Raw genomic sequence first — 24618 nt, 5'->3', positions numbered from 1 at the left:
TTTCGAGCCTATACAGCTTGGAGTAAGACAACATGCATGAAGAGGATGATGTGGACAAAATACTCATTTGCCTAATAATTCTGCACTCCCTGTACTGTGCTGTGTAATTTCTACACATTAATCAATACATTTGATACAGTGTCACTTTGAAATGCTCTTTGGCATCATCAGCATTCTCAGAGGTAAAACATCCTCCACCCATTCACCATCAGAGCGTAACATCCTCTGCCATAAATCAGCTTCATCTGTCGTTGAATCCATCCAAGACACTTCCACACCGTAACTCTCCCCTGCACAGACAAGCACAGACATTACACTGATTTCATTGAGTGACACGATGTACTGTATTGGCGTTTATATCCAGTAGAAGAGTAAAAGATGGAGCAACAGGCAAAAATGATAATAAAAAATTTTACAATAAAATCTATTAATAGTGACATAAATTTGAAGATACTATCTAAAGGTGAAATGTATTATTTGTCCTGTCGTTAGGGTAAAATGAATAGGAATTAACAGGGAACATTGCAGTAAAACTTTAAACAAACTAAAGTAAGGACTATGAAAAGTTAGACACAATATGTTCAAAGTTTGACCTTTAACTTTATGGCATTTGTGGACAAACGATGGCCAGTTAGGCTGTTTAATCCAGCCTATCAAACATTTACAAAACTACAAAATTTCCCTAAAAAGTTAAATATTTATTATCAATAACTTTAAATTATTGATATGTCTTTTAATCAACTTTCTCACGTCTTTATTATTATGTTTGACTTTTTCCTGTGTTTGGCTGCATTTTCCTGCAATACCAGGTAGATGTCACTAGATGATGCACTCCAAACACTTCTAACCTTTACCAAGGCAAATTTATTCTGTCCACGCTCACATATTTATGATTCCAACATCAAGACATCATACATTAAGACACAGCTCAGCTCCTGATGTTTGTTAGAGGCATTAATGACAATTCTGAGGTCACAGAGGGATTTGTATGACAGGTTTCATCAAGAGGCCGAAGCTATAGATGCAGCTGTCGGGAGTCCTCCCTCCTCCTTTCGACTACAAACACATCCTTTTACTCGGCATCAAGAGCGCTTTCTTCACAAAAGCTTTGACTCGGGTCGTTACCTTTCCCCTTAGGGTTAAAAATAAAGCCTCTTGAGGTTATTGTTGCTGTAATTTGGATGTTTATAAATGAAACTGAATTTAATTTCACATTCTATGACAACTTTCATTCATTTTAAATATTTTCACCTGTTAAAATGTAAAAAGGTTTTTTTACAGTCAGTTTTATATTCAGACATTTTGCACTGCAGATCACTAAAACTATTCCCATTCAATTTCATTTTAATCTAATAAATTTACACAATTTAAAAGAAAATGTAATAAAGAATAAAATATTCCTCAGAGATCCAGATGTGGAGGTTGTGTGTGAGGCTGCTAAAACATCATTTTTCATTGAGCTCATTGTTTGTTAGTTTATTACTAGTTCACACTTCAGTTTGAATTATGAGCATAAACTACATTTTTACTGTTACAAACAAATATTTATCCTTTAAATTTCCTTGCAAAAGTCTTGAGCCACATATAGCTGCCTAAAGCTCTGCCTGTACTTGCAGGTCCTGTGTTCTTTACACCAGCGGTCTCCAACCTTTTTTGCGCCATGGACCGGTTTATGCCCGACAATATTTTCAGGGACCGGCCTTTAAGGTGTCGCGGATAAATACAACAAAATAAAACTAGTACCGGTACCGAAAAAAAAAAGATTTATTCATAACACACGTGAAAAGACCCAGGAAAACCGAGTAAACGATAAAAACTATAACAAAATAACGCTGAAAACCGATAAAAACCCTGAAAACCAGACATTTCACACCTGAGCCTCAACTCTCGCGGCCCGGTACCAAACGACTCACGGACCGGTCCGAGGCCCGGGGGTTGGGGACCGCTGCTTTACACCAATCAAACAAAAAAAAAGGCTTTATTAGCATCAACCAAACAGAAACAGTGACCAGAGGCACATCAGTCTCAGCCATTGTGCTCATTGCTAGCCACACCGAACAAACACAGCTGTGATTCCCGTTGTACATTAAGAATAACAGTGAGACATGAACACAAGTTAACTGGAACAGCTGTTATCAGACTGTAACTTAAACACGTTAACATCAGCATCAGTCGTGGGGATGGTGGCCTCTCCCCTCGGGCTGCACCAGTGTATTAGACCAGTATTAGCTTGATGTATGCAGATGGGTGTGTAACTCTTATGAGCTGTTTGGGCTAACTCACAGGACTGCGTGTGGCAGTCACAAAGCAACCTTTGTGCCTTCCAAGCACCTCCTGCCTTTCACAAAAATGGACATTAGAAGACCACCAATAAAGTGATGTCTAGATTACTGTGATGTCCAAACATTTAAGGTTTTCCTACTTGAATGTTTAGTTTTTGTTGAAAGTGACAATTTCTCCTGAGGAGAGCACATGCTCTCAAAATTACCAATGATAAGAAGAGTGATATTCTGAGGTCAGAGTTTTCTTAAATGCAGTTCTAAACTGGAAACGCTCGTTTAAACATTCTGGGTGATTAATGAGGCCAGTGAAAAGCTGCTGTGGGAGCACTGTGTGGTAGTCCATTTAAGCGCTGGCTTTCCAAACTAATTAACAGTCATGGCGGCAAAGATCACAGTAATGCCTGCTTACTTTGGCATTATTCAGTGGATGCCACCTGTGTGAATCCCACTGATGTGTTTCATCCTTTACAAAAATGTAATCACAGTATAACAGAATATATGGTATGTTAATAAAACTGGAGTTAATATATCTGTAAACCTTGTGACATCATCTTCAATTTATAATAAAGTGCAACTTAAAAATATGCAGAGTCCTTTCCACTTGATTGAATGATCTGACATTTAGTTCATTTAGTTTCTTTGCTTAAACAGTCGTTCTCAATCTGTGGTGCGCGTACCACTGATGGCACATGGGCTCCCTCTAGTGGTACGCAGGAAGTCTTCAAGACTTTTTTTAAGATTAAATAATTATTTAAAATATGCATACATTAAATGTTCTTTACTGCAAGATAACCGAAATTGAGTTTAAACTAGATTTTGTCTTTTTTTTTTAAAAGCTGTGTTCAACAGGCACGCTGACTAGGCCAACCTAACCAGTAGCTCAAAGGGTTGACAAACTGAGTCGTGATGGCAAGTGGACGCATGAAAAATGACAGTTCAAAAGCGAAGCGATCCTGGCTCCAAACAGGAAGTATCAAAAGGAGAACTGTAGTGAATATTTTGACCAGCACAGCAGAAACTGAAGCCGACGACAGTGAACCCAGCACAAGTGCGAGTAGCAACTTCCGCAATACCCGTGAAACTTCTGGTGCGTGATAGCATCAAACGACGCAAAACAGTGAAGACGTGATTGAAGTCACATCAAGTTCAGATTCTTTTGGAGTGGGACAGAGGATGAGCCCAGGACGCTGTGGGCAGAGTGCGGCGATGTTCTTAGTAATGAATGCATGAAACCATCTCAGGGTTCACTACACAGCGAATACCCGGCACTTTCAGACACGGCCGTGTGCTTTCTCTTTCCATTTGCACCACGTATCTATGAGAAGGTCGGCTCTTCACTCGCCTCTAAGGCTGAAGGTGTGTTTACAGAGCCATGCACGTCCCTTTAGGTACGGAGGCCAAGTTGCCAATGACCACCAAATAAGATAAGATCAATCTTTGTTAGTGCCACAAGTGGGAAATTTGTTGTTTCTGTTTCGATTGTTTTCATGAAGCTGTTGAATGTTTTAATGCAGTCATTTTGTCACATGATGGACATTTCAGTCAATTTTATGACTGTTTATGGCAGTTAAATAACATTCATATAAGAAATAAAATAGTCTCGTGTAAACTGTATATGTTGTTAAATAGGCTGATACTACTGTACTTTCATCATAAGGGTGGCACTCTAAGGGCCATATATTTTCTGAGGTGGTACTGGCTGTGCACAGTTCGAGAACCACTGGCTTAGACAGCAGAGCAGCACATATTCCTGCCATGTTTGAGAGAAATGCACAAAGATCCATGATTATCAGAGTGCTCTTTGCCTGACCTGTTGTATCCCAAACGCACCTTTCTCTGACAGGACCACTAAATAATGAACTGAATTTTACTAAATAAAAACATTAGCAGCGCAGTTTAACAATAAATTTGTGCTTCAAACAAAATAAATCAGCAATAACCATAAAGTGGCAGCATCATTTTCTGCCTTCTATCGTGCTTGTTTGGTGAGCACAACTAGGGCTGGGTTTTTATAATCGATTTATCGATTAAAATCGATTTTGGCTTGGATAACGTGAAATCGATTCATTAAAATCCTGAATCGATTTTTTAATATAAATTTATTTTTCCTGAAACGCCAGAATCTCAGGTGAAACCTCAAAATTTCAACAACCACCAAACAGCTAAAACAGTAAATGAGAGCAGGAACACAGATTCTGCACAAAGACATAAACACACAGCGTGGACCCGCGGATCAGAATCAGTGAGATGTCGCCTTTCTCACCTGACCGCACGGACACGGTCGGGCTGAAAGCCGACAGCTCGCTGATTCTGATCTGTCGGCGGGTCCACGCTTTGTGTTTACGCCCTTTATGCGCCGATTCTAAAGCTGTTAGTTTTATCTCTCTCCAAACAATATTGACTGAACCAGCAGCAAAAGAAGATCCAAACTACGCTTCACATAAACATCGTCATGAATTCACTCTGACTTTTACTGTTTTGCTTCCACCAGGATAAAATCACACTTCAGTGCATGGTGTGATTTTCTCTCTCTCTCTCTCTCTCTCTCTCAACAACAGTTTCCCGTCTAAAAATCTGTTTTCTGCATTATTCGCTTGCTTGTTACGCACAAGTCTACCGTTGTTTACAGCGCTGTCGGACGCTGTTTTTTTTTTTGTTTTACATACTTCCGAAAAGAAAACCTCATTTCTGCCGTTCAATACTGAGCAAACTTAAACTTAAAATTATACAAAATGCAAAACGCTGTGTCTCTAATAAAACCTCTGTAACTTCAGAGGTAATGTTCATATGCTGAATAATGGTTTTCTTTTGTTTCATGTTTTTCTGTGTTGTATCTTCAGCTACTTTGACACAAAGGCCTCTGCTGTGATGCTCACACCTTTGATAAAGTCTCACAAGTGTCAGCTTTCTTTTTATAGATACAAAAATATGTAAATGTACTGATCTGAATTATAATATTTCTGACTGTCAAAATTTCCCAGATTCGAATCGAATCGAATCGAATCGTGGATCGAATCGATTCAGGACCTTGTGAATCGGAATTGAATCGATTCTAGAAATCAGTGACGATACCCAGCCCTAATCAAAACCTCTGCTTTATTTGCTGTAAGTGAATATCTGCATGAAAGCTTCAACATTATGATTCTGTATAGTCACAGAAACTCTTTTAAAAACATTTAAAAGGTTTGAATATAAAGTGTAGTCAGTCTGTAAATGACAGCGCCCCATACCGGATACACAAGACATTCCCACCAGTTTTCCTAAATGTTTCCCAGGAGTATTACTGCTTGTGGTTGTACTGTCCACGTCACGATATAAACACCCATGGCGTAAACTTGTGAAGGTCACTGCAGATGTATTGCTGAACTTGACGGTAAAAAACATTGAGCTGCTGACAAGAATCCAGGATAAAGTGAAAGAGGAAAACCTGGAGTTGGATGTATTTTTCCTCTGCACAAACTAATGCTGACCACCACAACTTACTTTACCACTCTAAGGCCGACTTGTTGACTTTGGGATGAGTATCTCAGCAAGTGCCGAAGTTCAAAACAGGAGATACATGCATGAATGTGCAGAACACAAAGCTACAACAGAAACATCAATTTGTGCATGAAATATAATGTGAAAGCCTTCAAAGCCACAATGATTTGCTTCATTCTCAAGACAAATGTTGGGCGACACATTCGCTCGTTTCCTCTGAAACAGGGAAGATCTGCACAGAGAACTCTGCAGCCAATTCTCAGATTTTGAAAAGACTGAGAATTGACTTCAGTTAGTGTCACTGGACCCTCAGACAGCACTACAGTAGTTACAATGTAAACTGATAGATCTTTAGTATTACTCTATTCTAAAGAAGTTTCTAAAGTTTAACTCCATGAAACTGGATAAAACTGCAGCCTCCAAACCTCCAAGAGACTTGGAGGTTTGCTTACATGTGTGAGCAAACTTTCACTGAACACCATCTCTGGGGGAGATGAGACGGTGTACAGAGCTGAGGTTCAGAGGCAGATTGGTGTGCAGACAACAACCTGGACCTCAATACCACCAAGACAAAAGAGCCGATAGTCGACTTCAGAAGGAGGAAGTCTGAGCTGCAGCCTGTCAGCATCAACAGGGAGTGCGTGGAAAGGGTGTCCAGTTTCATGTTCCTGGGTGTGCACATAGACACAGACCTCCAATGGAGCTCCAATACCTCTGTGGTTTGGAAGAAGGCCCAACAGCGTCTCCACTTTCTGAGAATCCTCAGAAAAATGGACCTGGATAATAAGACCAGACTTAACAATCTGGTTAAAGTGGCGGGCAAGATTTCAGGGAGGTCTCAGGTCCAGCTTGTGGACTTTTATAACAGGCAGGTGCTGAGGAAGGCAACTTCTGTCCTGTTGTGTTCAGATCATCCTCTCTTTAACGATTTTCAACTGCTTCCATCAGGTCGTCGTTATAAAATGACTGCAGTGAAGACAAAGCGACACAAATTGTCGTTTGTACCTAGTGCTATTATCTTAATTAACAACACTAAATTGTAAGTTTTGTTGCCATTGCACATTGCACTTTTTTCGATGGAAAATCTAGGTTGTTTTATCAGGCTTATATTATATTATAGTATTTTTTTAATGAGTGTACGTGATGTGTTGGTTGTATGTTTGTTGTTTGTTTTGACATACTGCGAATCAATTTCCCATCAGGGACAATAAAGTTACCATTGACCATTGACCATTGACTGAAGGAGCTGCTGACCATCTTCTACCGCTGCTGCATTGCATCTGTGTGTGGTTTTCCAGCTGCACCACAGTACAAAGAAAGGCACTCCAGAGGGTCATTAATATGGCCCAAAAAATCGTTGGACATCCTCTTCCCTCCCTGAAGGACCTGTACAGCACTCGCTGTCTCAAGAGGGCACGCAGCATCCTACAGGACTGCACACACCCAGGACACCGGGTGTATAAGCTGCTGCCGTCTGGCAGGAGGTTCAGGCTGCTGAGGTCCGGGACAAACAGACTCAAGGACAGCTTCTACAACAGGGCAACAGCCCTGATCAATGCTAACAGCTGACCTGATTGGATGCCTCCCTAGACTTTTTTAGGGGGTAACAACAATAACAATAATAATATTTATATTTAGAACAATGTGCAATAAATATACACTAATTTTTCTTCTTTTTATTACTTAAGTTACTGTGTGGTGTGGTAGTGCCGACGTGGGACAGTTTTCCTATTTCATTGTACTATTGTACTATGGATGACTGTGCAATGACAATAAAGAGTTATCTTAATAAAGCGCAAAGCCCAGAAAACTGATGAACACCAAAAGCTGTCCTGAGAATTGCCACAACTAAACTGACACCAAGCATCGATACTGTGACCAACAATACGGTTCCCAGTAATATTGAATAAAGTACGCACGTAACTTACCTTATGTGGGGATGGCGTAAATTAGGTTACTTTACCCCATCCCCATACACCTCGCCTGGCCTGTCTTTAAAGCCCTTGTGCCAAACAGTTTGCCCACCTCTGGTCTACTGTAGACCACAGTGTAACTTCCCTCTGACCCTTTGACAACAGGGCTTCCTTTGCTTTCTCCTCCTTATATTCTCTAAGGAGCTTGGAAAGAAAAGCGTCTGGACTTCTTTAAGTTGCTTGAAGACGTTTCACCTCTCATCCGAGAAGCTTCTTCAGTTCTAAGGTCAAATGGTGGAGAGTCCCAGATTTAAACCTAGTGGGAGTTTCCCCCACAGAGGGACAAAAGGACCCCCTGATGATCCTCTACTATCGCTGAGCCAAGGTGTGAAAATGGGTGTGGTCACAATCAGCCAGGGTTTCGGGTGAGCTCATTGTGAAACCTGAGCCCCCCCTATCATGTAGTATTGAGTGCATCCGGTTGTTCAGTCTGACGTCACTAGCCGTGTCTGGGCCTAAACTCCGCTGCAGGTCCATATATCAAACGATCACTATGGCATTACTGAGAGTTGAAAAACTGTCTAAAGTCTTTCATCTTTAATAAAATGATCAGCGTTCTGCTCTACCAGGTGTAACAATTGAGTTTAACATCCAGGCATCCATGAAAACGGAATTTATGACATTTAACGGAGTTAGAAGTTAGCAGGGAGTTAGCTCGCTAGCTTCTATCTAAATACAATATAGCATGTCCTGACTGCGGGGTTTTGGAAACAAATTAAACGTACAGCTCTGTTATCACTTCCAACATAAATGAAGACAGAAAACTAAACAGCAGTGACGTTTGTAGGGTTACTGAAGTTGGGCTAGCTGGTATATAATGATGTGCTACGTGACCGCTAGCGACACAGCTATGTTAGCATAATATAAACAAGCTAACTTTTTTTCCACTCGATAAAAGTTAACGTGAGTGTTCTCGGTGGTCAGGAACAAATGTAATCGCATGGCAGGATGCTGTAAAAGGACCAAACTTCAGCCAGGAGAACAACTGAGATAATCCATCCACAATACGAGGTTAGTCATTCATATACTGCTGCATGGGCTGGGCTGTAGTTACATCCTAAGGTTTTAAAAACTGAGCTTAAATAAATGATTAGCGGTAATAAAAGCCGAGGGAGGTCAACAGTGATCACTGACTGTTTTAGGAGCTTTTTGAGATCAAATAGAAGAAAATACAAAACATTAAACATGTTAACAACACAAAAGCCATATTAAACGCAGCTACTTTAGGCCCGGAAGTAGGATTCGTCGCGTCATCACTTAACGACCGGGTACTGGGTTGAGAAGTGAAGGCCAGGTTCAGTGCCAGGTGGAAAAGAGTTTGCATAGCTCACATTTGTACTTGATAGTCTGACAATGGAGTAAACTTTCACCTGTTCCCAGGCCAAGCCTCAGACCACCGATGTAGTGATTGTCGAGTCGGCCATGATCCCACACTGTGAGCTCAATGCAGACCTCCCTGAGATCCTCTGGTCGGAGGCCGTCATACACCATGGTGTGGTTAAACATGGGATTGGCTGTCCTTGTCACTACGCGAGTTCTCTGTCGGCTTCTCCGGCTTGTATCAGGACGTAGAGTACTACAGCAGCAGGAAAGGCAGGAGATAGAAGGAAACAATTCATTTGGAAGGAACGGACTGAAACACTTGTGCAAAGTAATCATAATGAAATCAATAAATAAGACATGGTAAATAATAAATAAGTCACAGTCCTGGGTCTGTGACCCAGTTTTTGAATGTATTATGGACTCATGATTCTTTCATTAGGATTTTAGAAATGATTTATCTTTAAGTCTGTTGTGAATATAATATTACTACTTTGTGCTTCTAAGTTTATCTTTGCTTCTAGTCTTGGTTTCTCATGATGTTACTTCTTTTCTATGTGCAGTCTCCCAGTCGTGTCCCCGGAGTCTCCATGTCTGTTTATCCCAAGTCTCACTGTTCAGTTCATGTGTCTCAGTGTGTGTTACTTCCTGTTTTACTTTGATAGTCTTCAGTCTCGTTTGAGTTGCTTCCTGTGTTGCATTAGTCATGATTTAGTTCAGCTTTGTGCCCACGTGTCTCCACGTCCCTTAATCACTTTCTTGTGTATGTAGTGTGTGCGCCTCGCTCTGTGTTGTGTTCTCCTTATTGTAGACGATGTCCTGTTTAGGTTTGTATTTTGCCTTTTGTTCTTTGTCACCTTTGTTACCAGCAGTAAAGCTGTGATTTTGACTTGACTTCTGTGACTTCTGCATTCTGGGTTTCACTCTGTTTGTATATTGTGCCAAATATGTGCTGCAGGCAGGTGTGGAGCTATTGAGAATTCTCATTTTCAGATGATGGGTGCACTGCAATGGATCAGTGATATTTTCAAATAATTGCTTTTGTAAGGTCATTAGTCCAAAACTAGATGATGTTCACTTAACGTAAAACAAATAATCAGTTAACTGGTTAATTGTGTAATACTTTTACAGGAAGCAGGCGTTCTCACTTTGACACTTTGTTTACTTCACTTTTACAATTAGCTGCTGCTTTGGGACTCCAACTGCAACCAATCACACAACTGTCTCCGCTCTGTCTCGATTGAAATGTATTTTTATTAACGTTTTATTGTCGGGTCTACCTTACAATATAAAGCACCTTAAGGTTGCTGTGGTTTGGCGCTGTATAACTAAAATTGAACTGAATTGAAATTAAATGGAGAAACTATTTGAAATAAACCAGTTTGATTGAAATAACATAATTAAACAAGAAAATACGGTTTATTTTGGTTTTGTTATTTCAAGGTTCAGACTTTGGATCTCAGCAAACAGTGTACTGTTTCCTACCATTTCACAAATGGGTCGATAATGAGGCCTCTAACCAGCGGAAGATTCTTGCAGTCTTTCACCCAAATCTGCACCTCAGTGCTTTCCATTGTAGATGTTCTCCTACCTGTGCGTGCAATAAGACCACAATAAGTAATATAAATGATAAACATAAAGGGAGAGAGCTGATCAAAAGGAAGGCCTCACTGAGGGATGTCTGCGGCAGGAATCTCAGAGCGACTCTCATCTGTGCTCTGCTGTCGATAAGACACGAGGCAGCTGGTGCTGAGGCTTGTGCTGACACCTGAAGGATTAAGCTGAGTAAATGTCTAATAACTGCGACAATATTCACATAATGCTTTGAGAAATTAAGCATTTACCCTGGTTTTTAATGCATATTCATTTATCTGCGTGTTGCTGAAGTCCCACTCCAACAAATTCAGATTCACGTCACCCAGGAATCGGTTGCGTCCGAAGCTGCTGTCGTGCCACACTGAAACGTTCAGACTCTGAGTTTTCAACACCTGCATCATTACTTTAAACTGTAAAACGGGAAAAGACAATGAACAGAAGTAGAGCATTTTCACAACACATCCTTAGATATAAATGCCATCCTGTAAAATCCTGTTTCTATAATATTGTCAGCATAAAACGATGTAAGTAGCACTCGACTCATGGATGCCCATCACGATTACCAAAGGTTAGTCCTTTATAATACTTCCTTTGAACAACTAATATTTTGAATTTTTTGAAATACCAGTGGAGCACTTTGTTCTTACGGTGCAGGATTATTTGCTTCCTGGAGTCTCAAAGTTCGGCACCTCTCCCTTGAAACCAGATCCTATTTTCAGGAGACACTTTTAACATAAGGCTTCAGATTTCCCTTTTGCTAAAGCTTATGTGCACTCAGGGCCAGATCATCCTGAACAGCCCCTTAGTTTTGCTGCTAAACTGTTAGGCCTCCTGAGATGTGATGCGTTCCTTCTCTCCTCTGCTTTTCTCTCTTTCATTGTTATTTATAAGCTTCTAATGTCATGGACTGGGTCATCTTTCCCCCTTAGTTTGGGCTTTGCCTCTCTGACCTCTCTCCTGGTGTCTTTATGTAAATATCTGTAGATCTATAGCTGCATGGTTCTGATCTGCAGTTACAAGTCCAACCACTCCATCCTGCTCTCAGACGAGACAGCTGTGACAGCTGGCTGCCTCTGTGTGGTCAGTCTGTGGTTTTTCCCTGTTAAAAGTTGCTTGTTGACTGGATCTTATATAAATACAACCTCAGATCTCTGTGCATGAGATTTCTCCAGATTCTTGGACTCTCTGATGATTTTAACTACTGTTGATAATGACATATTCAAAGTTTTTCCACAATTTTACATTCAAGAATATTCTTCTAAAATCGTCCCACAATTCGTGGAGTTTTTTGCACATTTTTTAAATCTTGCCTCTCAAAGGTATCCTTTTCATATCCAGTCATGTTACTGACCTATAGTAAGTAAGGAGCTAGTAAACCAAACTAGGTGAAAACTGAATTTAAGAAAAACCTGTCTCTTCTCAGTACTGCTCAGTTTTCTGGTGTTTTGTTGCCCCCATCCCAACTTTTTGTTGTACATGATAATGATGTATAAGAATGAGCTACTTCTTTCATGAAATAGTCATTTTCTGAAGAGGGTTTATAAAACTGGTGTGCACTGAGCAGACGTTGTATTAATAAAAGGAAACGTACCACAGCCAGTGAATTTAACAGCTGGAATCATGAAACAAGTACAACCGGACACGTTTTGAATAAAATGAATAAATTCATTTGATTTTTTTCAGCTGAACAAGAGTTCAGGGTTTACACAAACAGACATGTGTAAAAGATTAAATACGGCACTCTCACCGTGAGGATTTCACTGTAGGTGGGGTTTAATGTCTTCTTTTTTACACTGGTTTTTCTCTTTCCCAGCTTAGTTGTGTCTGGAAGAAGATAACATTTCACATACCTGTGAATGCACAGCAGAGTTAAACTCTTGTTCTAAACTTGATTTACTTTATAGAGTGAATATTTGACACTTTATGTCAAGGAAATACATCTTTAGCAAATGTGATTCATATTTCAAACTGTTCGTTAAACGTGGGGTTGTTCCAGCGTTCAGCACTTACGGGTCAGAACGATGTTTCTTTCTGTCAGCTGTGGCCAGATCTCTGCAGTGCATCACAAAAATATGAAGCTCTCCAAGCTTCTGGATGTAGTTCACAGCAAACTGGATGCTTCCCTGGACGTTGATTTCAGCAGAGTCTGCAGGATAAATGCTGCTGCTGACCTGTTCAGTCATGACAGAGGAAATAAAAAAACGTCTCTGATATTTGGGCCTTTTTATTTAAAGTGAAAACTGTGACTTTCGTATTGTGTGTATTGTATGTTTATTCACTCTGTAACAGGTTCCAGTCTATTGCTCCCATATAACAGCAACATTGCATCTGCACATTAGCAAACAAACCAAACTACCAGTTTTTCCATTCTAATCTTTAAAAAGTGACATAATCTACACGACAAATTAGCATCCAGTCTTTCAATGTAATCAACACATTGTGTCAACTAGGAAGCATTATGTGACATACAGAGGACGTTAGATTATACGTGGAGCTGCTGGTGTTTGTTTCAGCTCTCATGTTGGTCTCCAGAGGGCCTCCACTGTCCTTCTGTCCAAGCAAAGAGAAACACCAGGTCAAACACAATGTACAGCTCCATTCAGCATGCACGAGTCAAGCAAGGCTAATTTACCTTGTTGTACAGAAGGACGGGTTCTGACATGCTGCTTTTCATCGGCCTCGAGCTGGAGAGTCTGGAAGCTTTTGGTGGAAGAGAGGAATTTTAATATTGTGCAGTGCAATGAATACAAAGTATGCTGATGTTGAAATCACTGCTCAGCCATCTTTTGCATCCTGATTAAAATGTGTATAAAGATAACTTCATGTTTATCTTTATTACCGTCCATACTTAGATGCATTTGTTGGCTTGAATTGCACTGGGTTCTCTGGGTACCACGAGAAAGCACTTAGAAAGGCGGCGTCAAGATTTCTTTTGTTGTACCTCTGAAAATCTTTACCATTACCGAGCAGTCACATTTACATTCTGACCTACAGAGATAAGCTGCACACACTGACGTGTGCAGTGGACTGCTGCTGCTTGTGCCTGCAGTGATATGTACTAATGTTGCTGATTCAGTTTTAAAGGGTGCTGTTGCACGTGCAGTGATGGTCGTTACTCGTTTGTGAGGTTAGGGTCAGATTTTCCAGACTTTCGGATGAAGACCTGCTCCTTGAGGATGACCGTTTCAGGGCTGGCGTGATGGGACTGGAGCTCCTCCTGGAACCTACCACAAATAAAAAAAAAAATCAGCTGTAGGAAATGGAACCAACGCTGAGTTTTTATACACAAAGCAACAATTATTTATTTTCTGTCAATCAACATCAACAATAAACAAAACAAATTACTTTGTTAGATCAACTATATTACAATCAAAATCAGATTTACATGTAAAAAAAAAAAATCACTGTAGAGACAAACAAGTCTGTGTTTTTACTTTACTGTCAGCAACGCCGCAACAGTCAGAAAGAAGAGAAAAGGGAAAACTACTTAAACTAACACACACACACACACACACACACACACACACACACTCACTCACACTCTCACACACTCACACACACACACACACACACACACACACACACACACTCATCTCATCACACCATCACACTCTCTCACACACTCTACACTTGGACATGTAACCTCTAATTACAACACTCACACACACACTCTCACACACACTACTCATCACACACACACACTACACACACCACACACACACACACACTCACTCACACTACACACACACACACACACACCTCACACACACACACACACTCTCACACACACACACTCTCACACTCTCACACACACACACACACTCTCTCACACACACACACTCACACACACACACTCTCTCTCTCTCTACTGCCAAGTGTAAATGAGCTGATTCTTATGTGGTGCTTCTCTTTTCTCCCACAGCTCTTTATATAAAATGCCACATTCACTTTCTTCTTAGCTTCAGTGCTTCCTACCAACTGTCACAGGTAGGATTCGAACCTCTGCCACCGGGTCTCATGGCAGCTGCCCTACCCTCTGAGCCAAATGAGTTCTGGACTAGAGTGCTTCCTACCCAACCTCATTCATACTCTGATGGACGCATCAGAGAGCAACTCAGGGTTAGTATCTCGCCCAAGAATACTCAGCATGCAGACTTGAGGAGTCTGGGATCGAACCACCAACCTGATCAGGAGACGACCTGCTTTACCTCCTGAGCTACAGTATTTGGGTGGTCTATCGGGTTGTGGTCAGGAGTCTCTGTGCACTGCTGCACAGTCAGGTTGAAACAGCAAAGTGCCATCCCCAGACTATTCCCACACAGTTGGGAGCATACAGTTGTCCTACTAAGTGGCCAAGCGCAGCTCCTGTAAAACAACCCGACATCATAATCCCACCTCCATCAAAATTTACACTTGGCAGAGGACAGTTCTCCCGGCAACTGCTAAACCCAGACTCATCCATGGGATTGACGGATGGAGAAGTGTGACTTGGCACTCCAGAGAAGTCGCTTCGATGCTCGAGATTCCAGCGGCAGCATGCTTGACATCAAAGCAGCCGACACTTTGCACTTAGTGACGTCAGGTTTGGATGCAACTGCTCGGAACATGGAAACCCATTCCATGAAGCTTTCTACAGACTTCTCTTGAGCTAATCTGAAGGCCACATGGAGTTTGGAGGTCTGTAGTGAATCTGCAGAAAGTTGGTAACCTGCAGTCTAAGTGGTGCAAAGAGAGGAAGATAATGAAATGCCTCTCTCGTCCCGAAAATGGACTCTTCTCACTGTTGAGGTCAGGGAAGCACTTCCGCTCACTTAAGACCAACAAGGTGAAGAGGAAGAGTTTCTTCCCCCAGACTATTTGGGCCTGAACCAGGTGTAGGACTGGACTCTACATAATTCTGCACACCATTGCACATGCACTTAATAACAACAATAACTGTACTCTGATCTGGTCTCACTCATATCACATCACTCTATTCAAGTATTTGGGATGTGCTAAGTGAATACTTTTGGTATATAGTGTATTTATCATTGGGAGAGTCTAACAACAGCTAAAAACTATTATTCTTCAGTTATGGACAGAAATCATTCAAAGAAAGGTTGTATAACAATGAAAGAAAACAAATAGTAAAAACTTGGAAACTAATGTCTTACAAATTAGACTCACTGTGATGTTATGTGCTTTTTGTGATATGTAAAAACAGGAAACCTAATATTGAAATAATATTTGTATCTGTCAGTCATGATCTTGATGTAAAAGCTCACTGCCTGAATCTGCCCAAAGCAGGCCCTGCTAGCTGAGTCTTGACTGGAGTGTCTGTATTTGTTTTGCACAATCTGACACTGGAAGGATTCCCACCAGTGAAACTGTCACTTTGGTGTCCTACAAAACCTCTAAGTGGACTCTGGGGTCTGTGTAGATCATCACTCTGTGCAGTCGGTAAACAGAGGGAACAGCAGCCTTCTGTGGCCTAACATAGTGCTGTTGTGTAAGGTTTTAAAGAGAGAGCCTTCCTGCATGGATCCCTCAGCACTGGAGGATTCCTGTTGAATTACCTTTGGGTGGCAGGTCTGAGATGTTGATTCCTTCATCATCTTCTTCAAATGTGAAAGATTCAGATTTGCTAGGACTTCTTGATACTTGGATTCCACTTTGATTTCGAGCTGGTAACATGTTGACTGTACAGCTGCAGGACTGCAGGATCTCCTCAGCTGTCATCTGTCTAGACTCTGACTGAGAAACCGTGTCTCTCACCACCATGGTTTTGTATCAAGATGTTACCGTCTCTCCATTAGATTTTTCTCTGTGATCAAATGATTGATGATATCAAGTGAGACTGAAAGGAAACTTCTTCATTACTGAGGCTTCCTTCACTCCAGCTGCACTGAGATCCATGTTGCATTTCTATTTCTCTCTTGGTTCCTGCACACCTATCAGCCATATTTGGTTATAGCGCTCACATGTAATTCTGCCCCGTTTAGTACATCTGGCCCCAGATGACCTATTGTGCCGTGTCTTAACTGTCATTGTTATCTTTGGTTGATTATTTCTGTGAAGGTTTTCCAGACCCAAAGTCATGCAGTACAGATTAGAGCTCTGGAATGCACATCTCTGTAATTCCCTAGCTACTCTGGCAGCCTCTGGTATTTGGATTTCCTTTCCTTCTAATGACCCCTGAGAAAATCTCTGCTCCCAGCTCACTGCTCATTTTACAGCAAGTGATTCAGAGAATTCAAGAGCCCAGCTCAACGTTGTTTCCACAAGTAAAAGTTCCAAAAGTAAAAACTAAGAAAGAATTTGTTACACAATAAGGTAAAGTTGTAAGAAATAAGCAGCCAGTGTGAGCATTAACCTGCCATCCAGCTGCTGCTCGTGTCAGACATGCTGTTTATGGCAGACGGGCTTGTTCATAGAATAATCCACTTCAAGTCACAATATATATTCTAATAACCAAAATATAATGTTTCCATAATAACTCACATTCCTTTGTTTGGCTTTGATTCACTGCTTCATCCGATGCCTGACTCTCCTTTTCAGGCTCGCTGTTGAACGGGTTTCTAATCTGCTACAAGAAAAAGATTACAACACAACACATGCAGCCACTGTAACATGAAACTGCAGTCATTTCTTTCAATTACAGGGCAGAAACAAACCTTCATGCGAGGCTGTGAATTTGATTTCAGAGTTTCTTGTTGGGTTTCATCGAGGTTCTGATGTTGATAACTGTAAACAAAGAACACGTGCTGTGTTGACAAAGAAAAGTCGAGATAAACAGATTCACATTTTTTAACTTTTGTGGAAAGTGCCAGTGTAACCTCACTGCTGTCCTTATAACACACGTGCACTGGAAAACAGTAAGTAAAATGATCTAAATTAGCTAAACGTTCTCTGACTCATAGAAACGGCTGTGAATCCTCTGATAGGATGGAACAAACAGAAACTCAGTTACATACAGTGAACTCAGATTCAAAATGTAACTTTTTACAAATATTTCTTTAATATTCATACAAAACTTTACACTGAACAAACAAACCTGGGCTTTGAAGTGTTTTCTAAAAACAGCAGCTGTTTGTGAATTTACTGGCAGAAGAAATGTGAATGTTGATGTTTTCAGTTCTGTGAAGGACTCGTTTGACAGTTCGGCCTTGATCTTAATCAAACAAAAACCATCATTTTACACACCAGTAGATTTAGCTGGGCACACGTGGACTCCATCAAACTGCAAAAGCAGTCTCATGGACCAAGAAGCACCACCAGAGCTTAACTGTACCTGTCATAACTAATACGTTCAAATACATTTATTAAACACACCAAAACCTTATTTGCTTTTCAGCAGCCAGTGACTCTCACAGACCTGACGCAGAACATTTGAGTCTGAAATCTTATCTCACTGATGGCAGCAAAGAATTTGTGGGACTTGTCCCCAGAATAGTGGAAAACGTGAACATATAAGACCTCGTAAGGAGATTAGTGAGCGGTACAGAGCGAGTTACTAAGTATCACTTAGTGCACAAGTCCCCTAACGAGCAGTTAAGAGCAAATAATCCTGGAGTGGAGCATGTGATGGAGCTCAAAGAACCTGGATTATGGGAGGAAACCTTGAAATACCCAGGCGACCACAGCCCTGGCGCCATGGTGGAGATGGCAACTGTGCGAACCACTGCGCAGATTTAAAATCCCTTTAAATTATTATTTAAATTAAGTAGATCAGCCAGAGATATTATGCTTACTGCCACACTGCCATGTTTTCAAGTAAGGAACTGTGTGTTAATTGTAAGAGAGAAGCGTGCAGTTCAAACTGTGTATGAAAACTTCAGGCGTCAAAATATTGATAAAGAACAGATTTGTGTGAAATCACGGCTGCTTGGCTGGTTTATCTTTCTTATACTCACTGATTATTGCTGAGCTCCATGTGAGGCTCCTGAAGGACACCACAGCAAACAGCTGGTAAGGACACGTCTTTGCTTTCAGTGCTGACAAAGCTGCACCTCTCAGCCGACGTCTGGGAGAGCTCCACTGCAGCACATCACACACAACTGCTGTTAAGAAGTTATTTTTAATTAGAGGAAAATGTTATCCAACTGTAAACAACCATATTTTGTTAATGCCGAGTTTAACTGCACTAGCCACACCCAGGTCGATTACTGTCTATGTGTTAAATCAATAAATCTCTTAAACAGAAACTTTCTGACAAAGTAAACTAAGCTAAAAGATCCTTAACAAAGTATGTCATGATCTAAAGAAACTTAAGAATGATTAAGAAAATAGATGAATGACATCTATCAGTCTGGAAATGGTTGCAAAGGTATTTGGAGTCCAGGGAACCCACAGAGATCATCCACAGCTGTGAAAACGTGAAACAGTGAACCGTCCCAGAATTGGCCGACCTACCAAATTTACTCCAAGAGCCATTAGTGTGTCAGCGACAATATCACAAACAGACGCAAAACAACAGCAAAAGGCCTCACTTGCCTTATTAATGTTGGTGTATGTGATTCAAAAATATGAAAGACACAATGGTCGGTTTGGGTTTCATGAGTTCTAAGACAAAAACACCACTAATAAATACGTCTGGATGGATCTGTAGATGCAGCCTGACTCTGTGTGGAACGGTCGGAAAATAAAACTACTCATTGTTACAAATATTTTGAATCTTTGATTTCAGGCTTTGCTTGGAGAGATCTTGCATTTTAATGTATCACACATCTTCTGGAAGGATGCAGCAGACTTACATATAGTCTTCAGTTTAAGTGTGCGCCTCATGGAGGCCCTGATGATGTCAGAGCCATGGATGCGATCCTGATGGCGAAGCTGCTTCGTCTCATAGAACCATTCTCCAGTCAAGTATCTCAGCTGGCTTTTGTTCATCACGGACTTCTGCAGGTTTCTGAGTGAAACCACATCAGTGGAAATTATAACAGTTAATAAACTTACCCTTTACTACATTTATAGTACAGGAGACACACATACATATTTAAGTGTGTGTGTGTGTGTGTGTGTGTGTGTGTGTGTGTATACACATATGTGATAATAAGAGATTGAAGGAGTTTCATTTTTATCTGCACCTCAAATTGTCCAATTAAATGTTTTCATAATCTATATCTTTATTTTTCCTGTGACTGAACAATAGAACGACTGACTCACTGGACACGTTGGTCCTCAAGCTTCTTTAGCTCAGCATCTCTTTTCAGCACAGTCAGGATGGTTTCCTGTTCCTCTTTGGTCAAGAAACTCAGGTCAATCATGGTGACAGTCGCCCCTTGTGTGATGCTTTGAGGTTGTGTTTAGTCATGTAGCTCTCCTTGAAGCTCACAGATGCTTTTATTGATCCTTGAAGTCAAACCAAGTGGCAACAACAGCTGTGTTTGATCCATGTTGTAGAACAGCTAAATACTAAGACAGAAATTCAGACGTTACTTTTTTCATCTGGACACATTTTTCTTTAGCTGGGTTCGTTTCTGCATCAGTGCTTGAATCTGAAAGAATCAAACGAGGGAGGGGAAATTCTTTCACCTGATTCAGAAAAGCCTGCTTCTCTATTAGCATTCAAAAGTAGTAAGCAGTAGAGCGACAGATAGATCGGTCCAGCAGCTTCAGCAGCTTTGGTGTTAGCTTTACTTTGTTAGCTTTACTTAAGCTTCACATAAAAAGCAGACGGCCTATAATATTATGCACATATGCACCATTTCAACAGTTTTTATATGAGCACAAAGTTTAAAATCTAACTTTGTTACATAGAAAAGGAGCTTTAATGCTCTTTTACTATGGTTTCATACATAATTCCACGTTCACACACTACGGGAGTCACAACATCAGTCTTAACTTTTGACTGGACATACAATGGATGCATTAAAATGATATCTCAACCATTTAGAGTTATAGTTTCTGCTATTTCCTGAGTATGAAGTTAGGAAGAAATCAACTCACCTCTTGCTGTAGAGCCCTGAGTGAAAGCTAAGCTACAAGCCCTGGGCTGATGTAGAAAGGTGGAGCTTCAGAGGACAGCTGAAGGAGGCGGCAGACAGATGATGGAGGTTCTGTCTGCACCACGTTTTACTCTGCAGAATATCACTTTTAGTCTCAGGAAGACCGTCTCACTGAGAATCAACCTTGCATCAACATGTAGCGTGTCGAGTTTGTTACTGTCACACTTACAGCACAACTTCACCTCAAACAAACTGAGACTTTAATCAGTCAATAAATAAACCTCTGAGTTCAGAGGGGCGATGACTAGTGTGGTATCTGAGATACGATGGGACTGTGGACAGAGCGAGAGAGCGGTTAGGAAAAGAGCAGAGGAGAACTGAACACTGAATTCAGTGATACTGGATGGGTTTGCGTCTTACTTGGCAGGTGGAGTGATCTTCTTATGGCCTCTGACAGTGGACTCATCTCTGTGCTTGTCCTGCTAGACCTCAGTGCAGCGTTCGATACTGTCGACCATAATATCCTATTAGAGCGATTAGAACATGCTGTAGGTATTACAGGTACTGCGTGCAGTGGTTTGTATCATATCTATCTAATAGACTCCAGCATTTGGGTCTCTACATGATAAGGTCACGTTCGTGCAGAATCGATTTCAGCTTCAGAGTCTGAGACAGTATACATTCACATAAGACTCAGTTCTGAAATGGAGATCCTCTTCACAATATTAATATGGAGTTCCACAGGGTTCAGTGCTAGGACCAATTCTGTTTACATTATACATGCTTCCCTTAGGCAGCATCATTAGAAGACATAGCATACATTTTCACTGCTATGCGATGACACCCAGCTCTATCTGTCCATGAAGCCAGATAACACACACCAATTAGTTAAACTGCAGGAATGTCTTAAAGACATAAAGACCTGGATGGCCGCTAACTTTCTGCTTCTTAATTCAGATAAAACTGAGGTTATTGTACTCGGCCCTGAAAATCTTAGAAATATGGTATCTAACCAGATTCTTACTCTGGATGGCATTACCTTGGCCTCCAGTAACGCTGTGAGGAACCTTGGAGTCATTTTTGACCAGGACATGTCCTTCAACGCACATATTAAACAAATATGTAAGACTGCTTTCTTCCATTTGCGCAACATCTCTAAAGTTAGAAATATCCTGTCTCAGAGTGACGCTGAAAAACTAGTTCATGCATTTATTACTTCCAGGCTGGACGACTGTAATTCATTATTATCAGGATGTCCAAAAAACTCACTGAAAAGCCTTCAGCTAATCCAAAATGCTGCAGCAAGAGTCCTGACAGGGACTAGAAAGAGAGAGCAGATTTCTCCTGTTTTGGCTTCCCTTCATTGGCTTCCTGTTAAATCCAGAATTGAATTCAAAATCCTGCTCCTCACATACAAGGTCTTAAATAATCAGGCCCCATCTTATCTTAATGACCTTGTAGTACCATATCACCCTATTAGAGCACTTCGCTCTCGCTCTGCAGGCCTACTTGTTGTTCCTAGAGTATTTAAAAGTAGAATGGGAGGCAGAGCCTTCAGTTTTCAGGCCCCTCTTCTGTGGAACCAGCTTCCAGTTTGGATTCAGGAGACAGACACTATCTCTACTTTCAAGATTAGGCTTCAAACTTTCCTTTTTGCTAAAGCATATAGTTAGGGCTGGACCAGGTGACCCTGAATCCTCCCTTAGTTATGCTGCAATAGACATAGGCTGCCGGGGGATTCCCATGATGCATTGAGTTTGTTGTGATTTGGCGCTATATAAATAAAATTGAATTGAATTGAATTGAATTGAATTGGAGTGTGTGAGGCTCGGTGGGGAGAGGGAGTGGCTGGCTACCAGCATCATTCTCACCTCCACGCATGCCATCACACATCCAACCCCTCAGAAGGGATTTATTGTTTATTGTATTGTTATCATGAACCCAAATGCAGTGCAACCTCTCTGAACTGAGAAGGCAGACAGCTCGTCCCCTGTCTGCCTCTCTGTGGTGCTGTGAAGCAACAAATCTCTTATTGTAGGTGTACATACTTCTCATTTCATCACCATGGACTCTTTCTGCATCTTTTGGCCAAATACCTTCTTTCATAGCTTCACTCAGATGGAGTCATGTGTGGCGGCAACCAGGTGAGGAGTACAAAGATGAGTGTGTCTTGCCAACAGTCAAACATGGTTTGGGGGTGTATGAGTGCTGCCGGGGAGCCACAGTTCATTGATGGAAGCATGAATACCAACATGTGCTGTGACATACTGAAGCATCATATGACCTGGATGAGCATTTAAACAGCAGTAACACTTTTCATTACAGCAGATTTCTTTTGGAAAGTCTGCAACTAAGTTTAAGGGCTTAATTCCTCCATTGTTACTGTTTTCAGTACCAGGTGCCAAAACAGAACAGAGCAGCTAAACTGTGCCACAGAAGTCGATTATCTCGTTAACACTATTACATAATCACTTCTAATCCTTCAGCACTGGAGACTATACTATAATAATAATAATAATAATAATAATAATAATAATAATAATAATAATAATAATAATAATAATACTATTGATATTCATTTAGAGTCTCTGACTGATCCTTCATTTGATCCTTGATCTGCTAACTTCAATAATCACATCACTGTGCTTGTCGTGCGAGACCGCAGTGCAACATTTCATACTGCTGACAACAATATTTATTTATATAATATTTATATTATAATATGATTATGCGGTAGGAATTAAATGTATTGCACTGCAGTGGTTTGAGTCAGATCTAATAGACTCTTCTTCACACAAAAAAGGTTAATTATGGAGTTCCACAGGGTTCCATACAAGGACCAATTCTGTTTACATTATATATATTTATATAAGGTAGTATCATTTGAAAAAATAGCACACATTTTTGTTGCTAAGCAGATGATGCTATACAGCTCTCAATGAAGCCAGATGACACACGTAAAGATGGACCATATCGCTCCCATATTGGCTTCTCTTCATTGGTTCCTTGTTAATTCCAGCATCAAATTTAAAATTCCTCCCACTATACACAAGGTACTAACAGGTGAATAATCAGGTCCCATCTTATCTTAAAGACCTCATATGAACCCAATACAAGACTTTGATCTTAGACTGCTGGTTTACTAGTAACTTCTAAGATATTTTAAAGTAGAATGGGAGGCAGAGCCTTCAGTTTTCAGGCCATCTTCTAGGGCAGTGGTTCCCAACCTTTTTTTGCTGGGCCCCCCTTTGTTTTACAAGAAAAATAGGTAGTAATAAAATAAACTACTAACTCTTTTACGCTGCGTCCGCACCTACACGGGTGTTTTTGAACACGCAGCTGTTTCGTCCACGTAAACGGCGTTTCGAATCACCGAAAACTGAGATTTTTTAAAACTCTTTTTTTGCGTTTACGTGTGGACGAGGAATACAGAGTTCATCACACAACGTCAAAGGTATGTGCCTTTATTCGCGTCACGCTGTGGCCACGTTATTGTTTACATGGGATGAATTGCAGAAAGACAGATAGAGACAAAATACTGTTATTCTGACTGTCTGCAGGTTTACACGCAGTTACTGTCCCTCCATTTACAAAGGCAGAGGCGTCACAGTGGGATTATTTTACGTGTAGTTGTTTTTTTTCCTGTGTAATAATGTTCAACATTGCTGTCAATACATTTTTCAAAAAACACCTCTCTGTGGAAAATAGGTTTAAAAACATAAACAGCTGTGGGATCCTGTTTGTCTGTGATTTAGACAGGGGGAACAAACTGTGGCAGGATCAGCCTGATGTTATTTGCATCCCGCTGTAACTTTACTGTATAAAGAGCAAACATCTCCAACATGTCAGGAGCAGTTAGTCATTACAACAAGTGTTTGTGAACACTCAAGAATGTGGGATCCTGTTTGTGCGTCATTTAAACAGCCCAGCGCTGCTCCCGATGAAGGGAAAACCTGCAGGGAGACCTACCTCAGCACCTGTGCAGGTGAAGCCAAAGGGCAGATTTGCTTCACCATATTTTCTAGTCTTTGGAAACATATT

General features: G+C 40.9%; 1 protein-coding gene across 1 annotated transcript; it reads right to left on the bottom strand.

Annotated features, from left to right (window-relative positions):
• Window positions 1–21: 21 nt before the first annotated feature.
• LOC102312823 (synaptotagmin-like protein 2) lies at window positions 22–21055 on the bottom strand. The gene is made up of 16 exons (XM_042218872.1): window positions 20579–21055; window positions 19796–20044; window positions 19384–19538; window positions 18544–18667; window positions 17305–17374; window positions 17132–17216; window positions 13768–13875; window positions 13284–13351; window positions 13121–13201; window positions 12662–12822; window positions 12399–12501; window positions 10900–11061; window positions 10727–10823; window positions 10541–10646; window positions 9106–9311; window positions 22–290 (listed from the first exon to the last, which is right to left on the bottom strand). Exons 2-16 carry the CDS (start codon window positions 19894–19896, stop codon window positions 142–144), a joined length of 1776 nt encoding a protein of 591 aa, XP_042074806.1. The 5' UTR covers window positions 19897–20044; window positions 20579–21055; the 3' UTR covers window positions 22–141.
• Between the last annotated feature and the right edge of the window lie 3563 nt (window positions 21056–24618).

Source organism: Haplochromis burtoni, unplaced genomic scaffold, assembly GCF_018398535.1.
Source record: "Haplochromis burtoni strain Fernald_Lab_line unplaced genomic scaffold, NCSU_Asbu1 Contig_24, whole genome shotgun sequence".
Lineage (NCBI taxonomy): Eukaryota > Metazoa > Chordata > Actinopteri > Cichliformes > Cichlidae > Haplochromis > Haplochromis burtoni.
Note: the sequence above shows the minus strand (reverse complement) of the source record. Positions and strands in the feature narration are given on the sequence as shown.